The sequence below is a fragment of the Oncorhynchus mykiss genome, chromosome 3 (assembly GCF_057628025.1).
Source record: "Oncorhynchus mykiss isolate SJ-2025 chromosome 3, ASM5762802v1, whole genome shotgun sequence".
Taxonomy (NCBI): domain Eukaryota; kingdom Metazoa; phylum Chordata; class Actinopteri; order Salmoniformes; family Salmonidae; genus Oncorhynchus; species Oncorhynchus mykiss.
This window is the reverse complement of record NC_143024.1, coordinates 9,638,387-9,652,859: the sequence shown is the minus strand read 5'-3', so window position 1 is coordinate 9,652,859 and position 14,473 is coordinate 9,638,387. Positions and strand designations below refer to the sequence as shown.

The following is a 14,473-nucleotide window of genomic DNA, read 5'->3' as shown; positions in this document are numbered from 1 at the left end:
AACAGTTGGCTCATCTCTCTCTCTGGTCCTCCGCTCTGCTGCGGGAGGCAGAGGAGACATTATAGACGTAGGTTTTGAAGACACCATAAACAACAGATGGAGGTGTTGAAGACACCATAAACAACAGATGAAGACACCATAAACAACAGATGAAGACATTGAAGACACCATAAACAACAGATGAAGACATTGAAGACACCATAAACAACAGATGAAGACATTGAAGACACCATAAACAACAGATGAAGACATTGAAGACACCATAAACAACAGATGGAGATGTTGAAGACACCATAAACAACAGATGGAGACACCATAAACAACAGATGAAGACATTGAAGACACCATAAACAACAGATGGAGATGTTGAAGACACCATAAACAACAGATGGAGATGTTGAAGACACCATAAACAACAGATGGAGACACCATAAACAACAGATGAAGACATTGAAGACACCATAAACAACATATGAAGATGTTGAAGACACCATAAACAACAGATGGAGACATTGAAGACACCATAAACAACAGATGGAGATGTTGAAGACACCATAAACAACAGATGGAGACATTGAAGACACCATAAACAACAGATGGAGATGTTGAAGACACCATAAACAACAGATGGAGACATTGAAGACACCATAAACAACAGATGGAGATGTTGAAGACACCATAAACAACAGATGGAGACATTGAAGACACCATAAACAACAGATGGAGACATTGAAGACACCATAAACAACAGATGGAGACACCATAAACAACAGATGGAGATGTTGAAGACACCATAAACAACAGATGGAGATGTTGAAGACACCATAAACAACAGATGAAGACATTGAAGACACCATAAACAACAGATGAAGATGTTGAAGACACCATAAACAACAGATGGAGACACCATAAACAACAGATGGAGACATTGAAGACACCATAAACAACAGATGGAGACATTGAAGACACCATAAACAACAGATGGAGATGTTGAAGACACCATAAACAACAGATGGAGACACCATAAACAACAGATGGAGACATTGAAGACACCATAAACAACAGATGGAGACATTGAAGACACCATAAACAACAGATGGAGACACCATAAACAACAGATGGAGACATTGAAGACACCATAAACAGATCGAGACATTGAATATTCTTCCATTTCAGGGATGTACAGTACAGTGGACATTGTGTCGGAAGACCATGGAAGGTCCCTCAATATGGGACCATTGACAGGTAGAGGACAGGAAACGTTGGCCCATGCAAATCCTGTCGTAACCTGATCAACTTCTTTCAACAGACCTGGGTGGTCTGATGGTGAGTCAATCAACCAACCAAGGGTCTGAATATCAGGTAGTTTACTTACAGGTGGTCCCTGGTCTCCCAGGGGTCCAGGAGAGCCACTTCCACCAGGGGCCCCGGGGGCTCCAGGACTGCCCTGGTAGAGAGACAAATGATCAAGGGTAAACTATAAACTACATGTTAAGTCAACTTACGCACATTTCATGCATGGATAAGAATTGGAATTGAACTGTAATATTTGTAGAGAGAGAGTGAGAGAGAGAGAGAGAGAGAGAGAGAGAGAGAGACAGAGACAGAGACAGAGACAGAGACAGAGACAGAGACAGAGAGAGAGACAGAGACAGAGAGAGAGAGAGAGAGAGGGGGAAAGGGGTAAGCAGCACTTACCACGGGCCCTGTAGTACCCTGCTGTCCTTGTGGTCCATCCTTCCCAGGCAGGCCCTTAGAACAGAACAGACAGGATCAACACAAACTACTGCTTTCCCAGACAGGCCCTTAGAACAGAACAGACAGGATCAACACAAACTACTGCTTTCTCAGGCAGGCCCTTAGATCAGAACAGACAGGATCAACACAAACTACTGCTTTCTCAGGCAGGCCCTTAGATCAGAACAGACAGGATCAACACAAACTACTGCTTTCCCAGACAGTCTCTTAGATCAGAACAGACAGGATCAACACAAACTACTGCTTTCCCAGACAGTCTCTTAGAACAGAACAGACAGGATCAACACAAACTACTGCTTTCCCAGACAGTCTCTTAGAACAGAACAGACAGGATCAACACAAACTACTGCTTTCCCAGACAGTCTCTTAGAACAGAACAGACAGGATCAACACAAACTACTGCTTTCTCAGGCAGGCCCTTAGATCAGAACAGACAGGATCAACACAAACTACTGCTTTCTCAGGCAGGCCCTTAGATCAGAACAGACAGGATCAACACAAACTACTGCTTTCCCAGACAGTCTCTTAGATCAGAACAGACAGGATCAACACAAACTACTGCTTTCCCAGACAGTCTCTTAGATCAGAACAGACAGGATCAACACAAACTACTGCTTTCCCAGACAGTCTCGTAGAACAGAACAGACAGGATCAACACAAACTACTGCTTTCTCAGGTAGTCTCTTAGAACAGAACAGACAGGATCAACACAAACTACTGCTTTCCCAGACAGTCTCGTAGAACAGAACAGACAGGATCAACACAAACTACTGCTTTCCCAGACAGTCTCGTAGAACAGAACAGACAGGATCAACACAAACTACTGCTTTCTCAGGTAGTCTCTTAGAACAGAACAGACAGGATCAACACAAACTACTGCTTTCCCAGACAGTCTCGTAGAACAGAACAGACAGGATCAACACAAACTACTGCTTTCTCAGGTAGTCTCTTAGAACAGAACAGACAGGATCAACACAAACTACTGCTTTCTCAGGTAGTCTCTTAGAACAGAACAGACAGGATCAACACAAACTACTGCTTTCCCAGACAGTCTCTTAGAACAGAACAGACAGGATCAACACAAACTACTGCTTTCCCAGACAGTCTCTTAGAACAGAACAGACAGGATCAACACAAACTACTGCTTTCCCAGACAGTCTCGTAGAACAGAACAGACAGGATCAACACAAACTACTGCTTTCCCAGACAGTCTCGTAGAACAGAACAGACAGGATCAACACAAACTACTGCTTTCCCAGACAGTCTCTTAGAACAGAACAGACAGGATCAACACAAACTACTGCTTTCCCAGACAGTCTCGTAGAACAGAACAGACAGGATCAACACAAACTACTGCTTTCCCAGACAGTCTCTTAGAACAGAACAGACAGGATCAACACAAACTACTGCTTTCCCAGACAGTCTCGTAGAACAGAACAGACAGGATCAACACAAACTACTGCTTTCTCAGGTAGTCTCTTAGAACAGAACAGACAGGATCAACACAAACTACTGCTTTCCCAGACAGTCTCGTAGAACAGAACAGACAGGATCAACACAAACTACTGCTTTCCCAGACAGTCTCTTAGAACAGAACAGACAGGATCAACACAAACTACAGCTTTCCCAGACAGTCTCGTAGAACAGAACAGACAGGATCAACACATAAACTACTGCACTTCATACAGTTAGTGGTAGTCTGAACACTGAACATAACCTCCCATTATCAAAACACCAATGAATTCTGCAGAGATCCTTCGTTAAAACCAAATAGCCTGAAACCCTCCAGAACAACACTAACGATAATGGTAGGATAATGTGTACAGTAAGAGTAAGCAAGTCAGCGCTAAAAATGGTTTGTTATGTTTGTCTGGCTGACCTCTGGCTGACCTCTGGGAGGTTGGCTACGGTATCCACACTTACACTGACAAACTGTAAGAGTCCGTGAGATACCGTACTCAACCAGCCAGACTTACACTGAAGCTTTCAGACACACAGATGAATGGGTCAAGTAGGAAAGCAGGTGAGAAGGCATCATGGTGCTAGTCTGCTATTCAAACTGAATATCGCTCCATTTCATTAGTTGTGTCATTATAGTGAAACAGAGTGATATTCCGTTTGTATTCCAGGCTATTATGGTGCAGCATGGTTGCGTGAACTCCAGTCGATGATTCAATTGAGGACAATCCCCCAAATCTACTTACATAGCAGTTCAACTCGATTAAATGAAGATAGAATCACGCAATCATTTGGATTGGAGTGAACACGAATAATACACAATCTGTCACGACATGGTTTTAACTTCCAAAAGTTGTCATTTTCAATTTCCTTGTAAATTACCAGAGTGATACCAACAACCATGTGCCTGTCCTTGCTTCAAAAACGTAATGTCTGTCAAGGTTCACATCACGACTAAACGGATGCTTGACTGGAAAAACATTTTTATTTTTATTTACACTTTTATTGAACTTGGCAAGTCAGTTAAGAACAAATTCTTATTTTACAATGACGGCCTACCCCGGCCAAACTCTGACGATGCTGGGCCAATTGTGCACCGCCCGATGGGACTCCCAATCACGTCCGGGTGTCTGTAGTGACGCTTCTAGCACTGAGATGCAGTGCCTTAGACCGCTGCGCCACTCGGGAGCCCCATTGAACCGACTGAAAGTTGCACTACAACCCAAGGAGTGTTTCAGGACAAGCCAATTAGAGAAAGTGTTCCTCATGGGCACATAACCAACACAAATCCTCATCTATGAGCTATGGCTTGTCTTTTCTATGGTTTTCTGTAGTTCAGCATGGCCGCTTCCAAGCCCATTCTCTTTGCCAGAGTGGGACGACCAGTCCCCCAGTGTGGGAGTCAACCCCCAGTCAAGAAGTAAACACCTCCCAGTAAAACCTCATAACGAGGCTCTTGAGTGAGGCCTTTTGAAGGTCAAGTGTAGCTAGAGGAAGGGCCAGAAAGCAGGGCTGGAGCTGGAATGGGGAGTAGTGAACGCCAGGAAGGGCTGTGGAGTGGGTCTGGAGCTGGACATAGGGGCTCCTCCATAAAGAAGAGCAGACCCAGAACTGTGGTTTATCACCATGGAGAATCAAGAAAAGCAAGCCACTTTCTGCCCAAATACAGTGTCAACTAACTGTGTCAAACTGTGGTTATGTAATAATTAAGTAAAATAAACACACAAAAATGGGACCTTTTCCAATAATGACTAAGGAAATCCCTGGTCTTGTTTAGTCACACAGAGAGTTAATTCAGAGAAGAAGGCTTTCGTGATTAATTATGTCCTGTGTTGCTCTAACTGATTCCCAAGAGGAGGCTATTATTTTTCTGTTCTGATCTCTCTTGGCATCTTTAAAGATGTTACAAACTCAGATCACCCCTCTACATCCACAGCTTCATGGTTTCTGAGGTGTACAGCTACGTATATTCCATCAGAGTCCTTGGCAACTGGCCAATATTACAGGGAATGGACCTATCAGGCACTATCATTTACAGTACAGCAAAGTGTTCCATTCTTCATGAAAATTACTCTTAAGATGATTTGTAACATTTTAGCTGTAAGCGTCATCATCATCATCGTCGTCATCATCATCATCGTCACCATCATCATCATCATCGTCACCATCATCATCATCATCATTGTCACCATCATCATCATCATCGTCGTCATCACCATCATTATCATCATCATCATCATCGTCATCATCATCATCATCGTCACCATCATTATCCATGGCGTGTCTACATCTAGATAACAGTGTTGACCCCTTGAGAGTGATAGAAAGAGCTGTAGAGGTTTGAATAGGATTTTAGAAGTTCTTAGAGGATCTTGGGAGTCGTCAGTTTATGGCTGTCGTTGAGGAGCCGGCCAAGAGTGGATAACAAGATGGAGATTCCATATCACTTTACACTAGTGTTTTCTTATCCATATCGGTTGGATCAGTGCAGAAGCTTGTGTGATACCAAAGCAGATTCTGATGAGATATACTGTCAGTGGAATAGTGAAAATCACATGTTAACATCCTTGGGACTTTAGGTGACTTCATGTCAGGGAAGTTGACCCTAGAACCGTTCTGTTGATGTAGCAGCCTGTGTTGCTTTCGTCAGTCTTTGGGATAAAAAAAATGTGTATTATGAAGGTTCAAAGGCATCTCTCATAACTCATTTCTTTACAGCACATTTATTTTAAGTGCTGTGTCAGAGTATGAGACATGAAATTGATTCATAGGGAAATCAAAACAGCATTCTGTAAACATAAGCCAGCGATTTAAAGCATCGTGACATAAAAACGTCAGTGTTATGTTCGTTGTGAGGAAGGAAACAGAATTACGGGCTTCAAAATAATAAGAAAAAACTATTTGACTTTAATATTTAAAATTGAGCTAAAGAGCTCAGGGCGCTCAGGCTTTGAGCAGGTCATACGAACAGAATGTACATACAATACATAATGGAAATAATGAATCAAGTCAAACAAAATTAATAGACTGTTACCCTCTGTCCAACTGGTCCATCTCTTCCTGATCCGCCAGGAGATCCACCAATACCCTGCAAAATATAACACAAGTACAGAGTCAAAGTGATTTACAACATGAGAAACCTTATTCATTCAGGTGAACATCTCCTTTACAACATGAGAAACCTTATTAACTCAGGTCTGAATGGTGAACATCTCATTTACAACATGAGAAACCGTATTAACTCAGGTCTGAATGGTGAACATCTCATTTACAAGATGAGAAACCTTATTAACTCAGGTCTGAATGGTGAACATCTCATTTACAACATGAGAAACCTTATTAACTCAGGTCTGAATGGTGAACATCTCATTTACAACATGAGAAACCTTATTAACTCAGGTCTGAATGGTGAACATCTCATTTACAACATGAGAAACCTTATTAATTCAGGTGAACATCTCATTTACAACATGAGAAACCTTATTAATTCAGGTCTGAATGGTGAACATCTCATTTACAACATGAGAAACCTTATTAATTCAGGTCTGAATGGTGAACATCTCATTTACAAGATGAGAAACCGTATTCATTCAGGTCTGAATGGTGAACATCTCAACACCTGCCAAAGCTCTGCTGTGTGTATCCAGTCTCCTACAACTCACCCAGCCCATTCCAAACATAATCATAACTTAGCTATGAGGTTATAAAATATGTATCTTCTGCCACAACTTTACAAGAGTGGTCGTAAAGCATATCAATGAAAGGTGGGGATATTATGCAGAGGAGGGGAGGGGAGAGTAGTGGAGAGGAGGGGTGTGATTAATGTTGTGCTGTAAGACCAGATCCTGGCACAAACAACCACCAGCCCTGATATCTTCCCTGTCAGCTATATACACACACACCACACACACACACACACCACACACACACACACACACACACACACACACACACACACACACACACACACACACACACACACACAGTCCCCATCCTGGCCCTGAGAGATGTGGTAATGGCTATGAAGAGAGAGGCAGAGAGCAGAATCAGCAAGGCCAACAGATTAAGTGTTCATATTTCTCTATGACCAGACAGACCCAACCAGTCACTCTGGTGCTCTCTACCACCAGACAGACCTCACCAGTCACTCTGGTCCTCTCTACCACCAGCCAGACCCAACCAGTCACTCTGGTCCTCTCTACCACCAGCCAGACCCAACCAGTCACTCTGGTCCTCTCTACCAACAGCCAGACCCTACCAGTCACTCTGGTCCTCTCTACCACCAGCCAGACCCTACCAGTCACTCTGGTGCTCTCTACCACCAGACAGACCCCACCAGTCTCTCTGGTGCTCTCTACCACCAGACAGACCCTACCAGTCACTCTGGTCCTCTCTACCACCAGACAGACCCTACCAGTCACTCTGGTCCTCTCTACCACCAGCCAGACCCCACCAGTCACTCTGGTGCTCTCTACCACCAGCCAGACCCTACCAGTCACTCTGGTCCTCTCTACCAGACCCTACCAGTCACTCTGGTGCTCTCTACCACCAGACAGACCCTACCAGTCACTCTGGTCCTCTCTACCAGACCCTACCAGTCACTCTGGTCCTCTCTTCCAAACCCTACCAGTCACTCTGGTCCTCTCTACCAGAAATCCAGGATAAATCAACCCCTAGAGACTAAGAATGGTGGTTAAGGGTTGCTAAGCAATGCATCAGTTAGATGCATTGCTCCCCCCTGCTCTACCATCCCCACTCAGACACACATACTTTGCTATTCATTGAAGTGGTTACCCATGCATTTCTCACTGTCAGGTTGTAAATGAGAGGAGAGGGTAGAGCTCATGACAAGGGTTATATTGTATTTACTGTATATTGTGGCGGGTGATGGTGAAAGAAATAGAGAGGCAAAGACCTCTGTAATGGATGTTCCGGAGGTGTGATGGTGAAAGAAATAGAGAGGCAAAGAGCTCTGTAATGGATGTTCCGGAGGTGTGATGGTGAAAGAAATAGAGAGGCAAAGAGCTCTGTAATGGATGTTCCACAGGTGTGATGGTGAAAGAAATAGAGAGGCAAAGACCTCTGTAATGGATGTTCCGGAGGTGTGATGGTGAGAGACAGAGAGAGGCAAAGAGCTCTGTAATGGATGTTCCACAGGTGTGATGGTGAAAGAAATAGAGAGGCAAAGACCTCTGTAATGGATGTTCCACAGGTGTGATGGTGAGAGACAGAGAGAGGCAAAGACCTCTGTAATGGATGTTCCGGAGGTGTGATGGTGAGAGACAGAGAGAGGCAAAGAGCTCTGTAATGGATGTTCCGGAGGTGTGATGGTGAAAGAAATAGAGAGGCAAAGACCTCTGTAATGGATGTTCCGGAGGTGTGATGGTGAGAGACAGAGAGAGGCAAAGACCTCTGTAATGGATGTTCCGGAGGTGTGATGGTGAGAGAAATAGAGAGGCAAAGAGCTCTGTAATGGATGTTCCACAGGTGTGATGGTGAAAGAAATAGAGAGGCAAAGACCTCTGTAATGGATGTTCCACAGGTGTGATGGTGAAAGAAATAGAGAGGCAAAGAGCTCTGTAATGGATGTTCCACAGGTGTGATGGTGAGAGACAGAGAGAGGCAAAGACCTCTGTAATGGATGTTCCGGAGGTGTGATGGTGAGAGACAGAGAGAGGCAAAGAGCTCTGTAATGGATGTTCCACAGGTGTGATGGTGAGAGACAGAGAGAGGCAAAGACCTCTGTAATGGATGTTCCGGAGGTGCGATGGCGAGAGACAGAGAGAGGCAGAGCTCTGTAATGGATGTTCCGGAGGTATGATGGCGAGAGACAGAGAGAGGCAAAGAGCTCTGTAATGGATGTTCCGGAGGTATGATGGTGAGAGACAGAGAGAGGCAGAGCTCTGTAATGGATGTTCCGGAGGTATGATGGTGAGAGACAGAGAGAGGCAAAGAGCTCTGTAATGGATGTTCCGGAGGTGCGATGGTGAGAGACAGAGAGAGGCAGAGCTCTGTAATGGATGTTCCGGAGGTATGATGGTGAGAGACAGAGAGAGGCAGAGCTCTGTAATGGATGTTCCGGAGGTATGATGGTGAGAGACAGAGAGAGGCAAAGAGCTCTGTAATGGATGTTCCGGAGGTGCGATGGCGAGAGACAGAGAGAGGCAGAGCTCTGTAATGGATGTTCCGGAGGTATGATGGCGAGAGACAGAGAGAGGCAAAGACCTCTGTAATGGATGTTCCGGAGGTGCGATGGTGAGAGACAGAGAGAGGCAAAGAGCTCTGTAATGGATGTTCCGGAGGTGCGATGGTGAGAGACAGAGAGAGGCAGAGCTCTGTAATGGATGTTCCGGAGGTATGATGGTGAGAGACAGAGAGAGGCAAAGAGCTCTGTAATGGATGTTCCGGAGGTGCGACGGCGAGAGACAGAGAGAGGCAGAGCTCTGTAATGGATGTTCCGGAGGTATGATGGTGAGAGACAGAGAGAGGCAAAGAGCTCTGTAATGGATGTTCCGGAGGTATGATGGTGAGAGACAGAGAGAGGCAGAGCTCTGTAATGGATGTTCCGGAGGTATGATGGTGAGAGACAGAGAGAGGCAAAGAGCTCTGTAATGGATGTTCCGGAGGTGCGATGGTGAGAGACAGAGAGAGGCAGAGCTCTGTAATGGATGTTCCGGAGGTATGATGGTGAGAGACAGAGAGAGGCAGAGCTCTGTAATGGATGTTCCGGAGGTATGATGGTGAGAGACAGAGAGAGGCAAAGAGCTCTGTAATGGATGTTCCGGAGGTGCGATGGCGAGAGACAGAGAGAGGCAGAGCTCTGTAATGGATGTTCCGGAGGTATGATGGTGAGAGACAGAGAGAGGCAGAGCTCTGTAATGGATGTTCCGGAGGTATGATGGTGAGAGACAGAGAGAGGCAAAGAGCTCTGTAATGGATGTTCCGGAGGTGCGATGGCGAGAGACAGAGAGAGGCAGAGCTCTGTAATGGATGTTCCGGAGGTATGATGGCGAGAGACAGAGAGAGGCAAAGACCTCTGTAATGGATGTTCCGGAGGTGCGATGGTGAGAGACAGAGAGAGGCAAAGAGCTCTGTAATGGATGTTCCGGAGGTGCGATGGTGAGAGACAGAGAGAGGCAGAGCTCTGTAATGGATGTTCCGGAGGTATGATGGTGAGAGACAGAGAGAGGCAAAGAGCTCTGTAATGGATGTTCCGGAGGTGCGACGGCGAGAGACAGAGAGAGGCAGAGCTCTGTAATGGATGTTCCGGAGGTATGATGGTGAGAGACAGAGAGAGGCAAAGAGCTCTGTAATGGATGTTCCGGAGGTTCGATGGTGAGAGACAGAGAGAGGCAAAGAGCTCTGTAATGGATGTTCCACAGGTGTAATGGTGAGAGACAGAGAGAGGCAAAGACCTCTGTAATGGATGTTCCGGAGGTATGATGGCGAGAGACAGAGAGAGGCAAAGAGCTCTGTAATGGATGTTCCGGAGGTACGATGGCGTGCGTCCCAAATTGAACCCTTTGACCTTTGCAGCACTCTACCTGCACCACTCAGGGAATAGGGTGCCATTTTGGAAGCAGCCATATATTCTCAGTGGCTGGTGTAGATGACAGCAGGTCCTTGAAGGTACCTTCCGGAAATAAACCCCTCTACTGTGTACTCTTAGGGGTTCTGACAAAATGCAGAAAGTTCGGGACAAGAACAGGACGTAGAAAGTCCTGATTCAAAGTAAATACCATCTAGACAGGGGACTCTTCCAATATCATTAAGAGTATGAGCTCCGCTGCTGCCTGAAACCCACTTCCTCATATCACCAAGGCCCTATGTGCCAGGTTGTATCATGTGACTGATTCTGGTAGCAGCAGGGGAAGCCCTATGTGCCAGGTTGAATCATGCGACTGATTCCATTAGTCTGGTAGCAGCAGGGGAAACCCTGTGTGCCAGGTTGTATCATGTGACTGATTCAATTAGTCTGGTAGCAGTAGGGGAAGCCCTATGTGCCAGAGTGGGGTGTAAGAGACACCTGGTCTACTTCCCAAATAGCACCCTGTTCCCTATATAGAGCACTACCTTCGTACTGTGTAGGGTATAAGGTCCCATTTGGGGGACAGCCCTCGTGTGACGCCTCACGACGTCAAGACAGGAACCTTCTCCCAGCTGCTACTTATCTCTCCCTCACCTCACGCACACACATCTATTACACAAACAAGCACACACACACACACGCGCGCACACACACACACACACACACACACACACACACACACACACACTGTAATTACAGTGGAAGGCTGATCTATGACTATAATAGGTTTTCCAGACAGTTGAAGCAGTGTCTCTGTGGAGGTAGTAATCACTGGTCTCATCACAATGTCTCTGTGGAGGTAGTGATCACTAGTCACATCACAGTGTCTCTGTGGAGGTAGTGATCACTAGTCACATCACAGTGTCTCTGTGGAGGTAGTGATCACTAGTCACATCACAGTGTCTCTGTGGAGGTAGTAATCACTAGTCACATCACAGTGTCTCTGTGAAGGTAGTAATCACTAGTCACAGCACAGTGTCTCTGTGAAGGTAGTAATCACTAGTCACAGCACAGTGTCTCTGTGAAGGTAGTAATCACTGGTCACAGCACAGTGTCTCTGTGAAGGTAGTAATCACTGGTCACAGCACAGTGTCTCTGTGAAGGTAGTAATCACTAGTCACAGCACAGTGTCTCTGTGAAGGTAGTAATCACTGGTCACAGCACAGTGTCTCTGTGAAGGTAGTAATCACTGGTCACAGCACAGTGTCTCTGTGAAGGTAGTAATCACTAGTCACATCACAGTGTCTCTGTGGAGGTAGTAATCACGTGAAGGTAGTAATCACTAGTCTCAACACAGTGTCTCTGTGGAGGTAGTAATCACTAGTCACATCACAGTGTCTCTGTGAAGGTAGTAATCACTGGTCTCAGCACAGTGTCTCTGTGGAGGTAGTAATCACTGGTCACAGCACAGTGTCTCTGTGGAGGTAGTAATCACTAGTCACATCACAGTGTCTGTCATGTACTGTCATGTTGTGTCTTGTTTCTGTCCTTTCCCTTCACCCTGTCTCCCTCTGCTGGTCGTTGTTAGGTTACCTTTTCTCCCCCTCTTTTCCCCAGCTGTGCCTTGTCTCCTCCTAACTACCTCGTCACCCCTTTTCCCACCTGTTCCCTTTTTCCCTCTGATTAGTCCTCTATATCTCTCTCTGTTTCTGCTCCTGTCTTTGTCGGATTCTTGTTTGTGTTGTTCATGCCTGAACCAGACTATCGTCATGTTTGCTGCAACCTTGTCCTGTCCTGTCGGAACCTGCCGGTCCATCTGAGCCTACGTTTTGTTTTGTTATTAAAGAAGCTCTGTTTACGTTAATTCGCTTTTGGGTCCTCATTCACGCACCGTAACAGAAGAATCCGACCAAGAATGGACCCAGCGACTTCGGATCCTCTCCACTCAGCCGTCGAGATCCAGGGAGCGATGCTAGGCAGACACAAGCAGGAATTGTCTGCTGCTCGGCATGCCGTTGAGACCCTGGCCACCCAAGTCTCCAACCTCACAGAACAGGTTCACCATCTCCGCCTCGATCCACCGGCCACTTCCAGGGCTTTCGAATCTCCGGAGCCCAGGATCAATAACCCGCCGTGTTACTCTGGGGAGCCCACTGAATGCCGCTCGTTCCTCACCCAGTGTGATATTGTGTTTTCTCTCCAGCCCAACACTTACTCCAGGAGCACTGCTCGTGTCGCCTACGTCATATCTCTCCTTACTGGACGGGCTCGTGAGTGGGGCACGGCAATCTGGGAGGCAAGGGCTGAGTGTACTAACCAGTATCAGGACTTTAAGGAGGAGATGATACGGGTTTTTGATCGATCTGTTTTTGGGGAGGAGGCTTCCAGGGCCCTGTCTTCCCTATGTCAGGGTAATCGATCCATAACAGACTACTCTATTGAGTTTCGCACTCTTGCTGCCTCCAGTGGCTGGAACGAGCCGGCTTTGCTCGCTCGTTTTCTGGAGGGTCTCCGCGCAGAGGTAAAGGATGAGATTCTCTCCCGGGAGGTTCCTTCCAGCGTGGATTCCTTGATTGAACTCGCTATTCGCATTGAGCGACGGGTTGATCTTCGTCACCGAGCTCGTGGAAAGGAGCTCGCGTTCTCCGTTGCCCCCCTCTCCGCATCACTACCATCTTCCTCTGCCGGCTCGGGTGCTGAGCCTATTCAGCTGGGAGGTATCCGCATCTCGACTAAGGAGAGGGAACGGAGAATCACCAACCGCCTCTGTCTCTATTGCGGTTCTGCTGGTCATTTTGTCACTTCATGTCCAGTAAAAGCCAGAGCTCATCAGTAAGCGGAGGGCTACTGGTGAGCGCTACTACTCCTGTCTCTCCTTCAAGATCCTGCACTACCTTGTCGGTCCATCTACGCTGGACCGGTTCGTCAGCTTCCTGCAGTGCCTTAATAGACTCTGGGGCGGAGGGCTGTTTTATGGACGAGACCTGGGCTCGGGAACATGACATTCCTCTCAGACAGTTAAGGGAGTCCACGGCCTTGTTCGCCCTGGATGGTAGTCCTCTCCCCAGGATTCAGCGTGAGACGCTACCTTTAACCCTCACTGTTTCTGGTAATCATAGCGAAACCATTTCTTTTTTAATTTTTCGTTCACCTTTTACACCTGTTGTTTTGGGCCATCCCTGGCTAGTTTGTCATAATCCTTCCATTAATTGGTCTAGTAATTCTATCCTCTCCTGGAACGTCTCTTGTCATGTGAAATGTTTAATGTCTGCTATCCCTCCTGTTTCCTCTGTCTCTTCTTCACAGGAGGAGCCTGGTGATTTGACAGGGGTGCCGGAGGAATATCACGATCTGCGCACGGTGTTCAGTCGGTCCAGGGCCACCTCTCTTCCTCCACACCGGTCGTATGATTGTAGTATTGATCTCCTTCCGGGAACCACTCCCCCCCGGGGTAGACTATACTCTCTGTCGGCTCCCGAACGTAAGGCTCTCGAAGATTATTTGTCTGTAGCTCTTGCCGCCGGTACCATAGTCCCCTCCTCCTCTCCCGCCGGAGCGGGGTTTTTTTTTGTTAAGAAGAAGGACGGGTCCCTGCGCCCCTGCATAGATTATCGAGGGCTGAATGACATAACAGTGAAGAATCGTTATCCGCTTCCTCTTATGTCTTCAGCCTTCGAGATCCTGCAGGGAGCCAGGTTTTTCACTAAGTTGGACCTTCGTAACGCTTAC

General features: G+C 46.6%; 1 protein-coding gene across 2 annotated transcripts in view; it reads right to left on the bottom strand.

Moving 5' to 3' along the window:
• LOC149984314 (collagen alpha-1(XIV) chain-like) overlaps positions 1-14,473 on the bottom strand; it is a 239,470-nt gene that overhangs the window by 28,362 nt on the left and 196,635 nt on the right. For both annotated transcript variants that reach the window (XM_090219964.1, XM_090219955.1), the window contains exons 40-42: positions 6,251-6,304; positions 1,699-1,752; positions 1,376-1,447 (exon numbers count right to left, since the gene is read on the bottom strand). In XM_090219964.1, the coding sequence (XP_090076090.1) occupies positions 1,376-1,447; positions 1,699-1,752; positions 6,251-6,304 (180 nt within the window). The remainder of the gene's footprint in view (positions 1-1,375; positions 1,448-1,698; positions 1,753-6,250; positions 6,305-14,473) is intronic.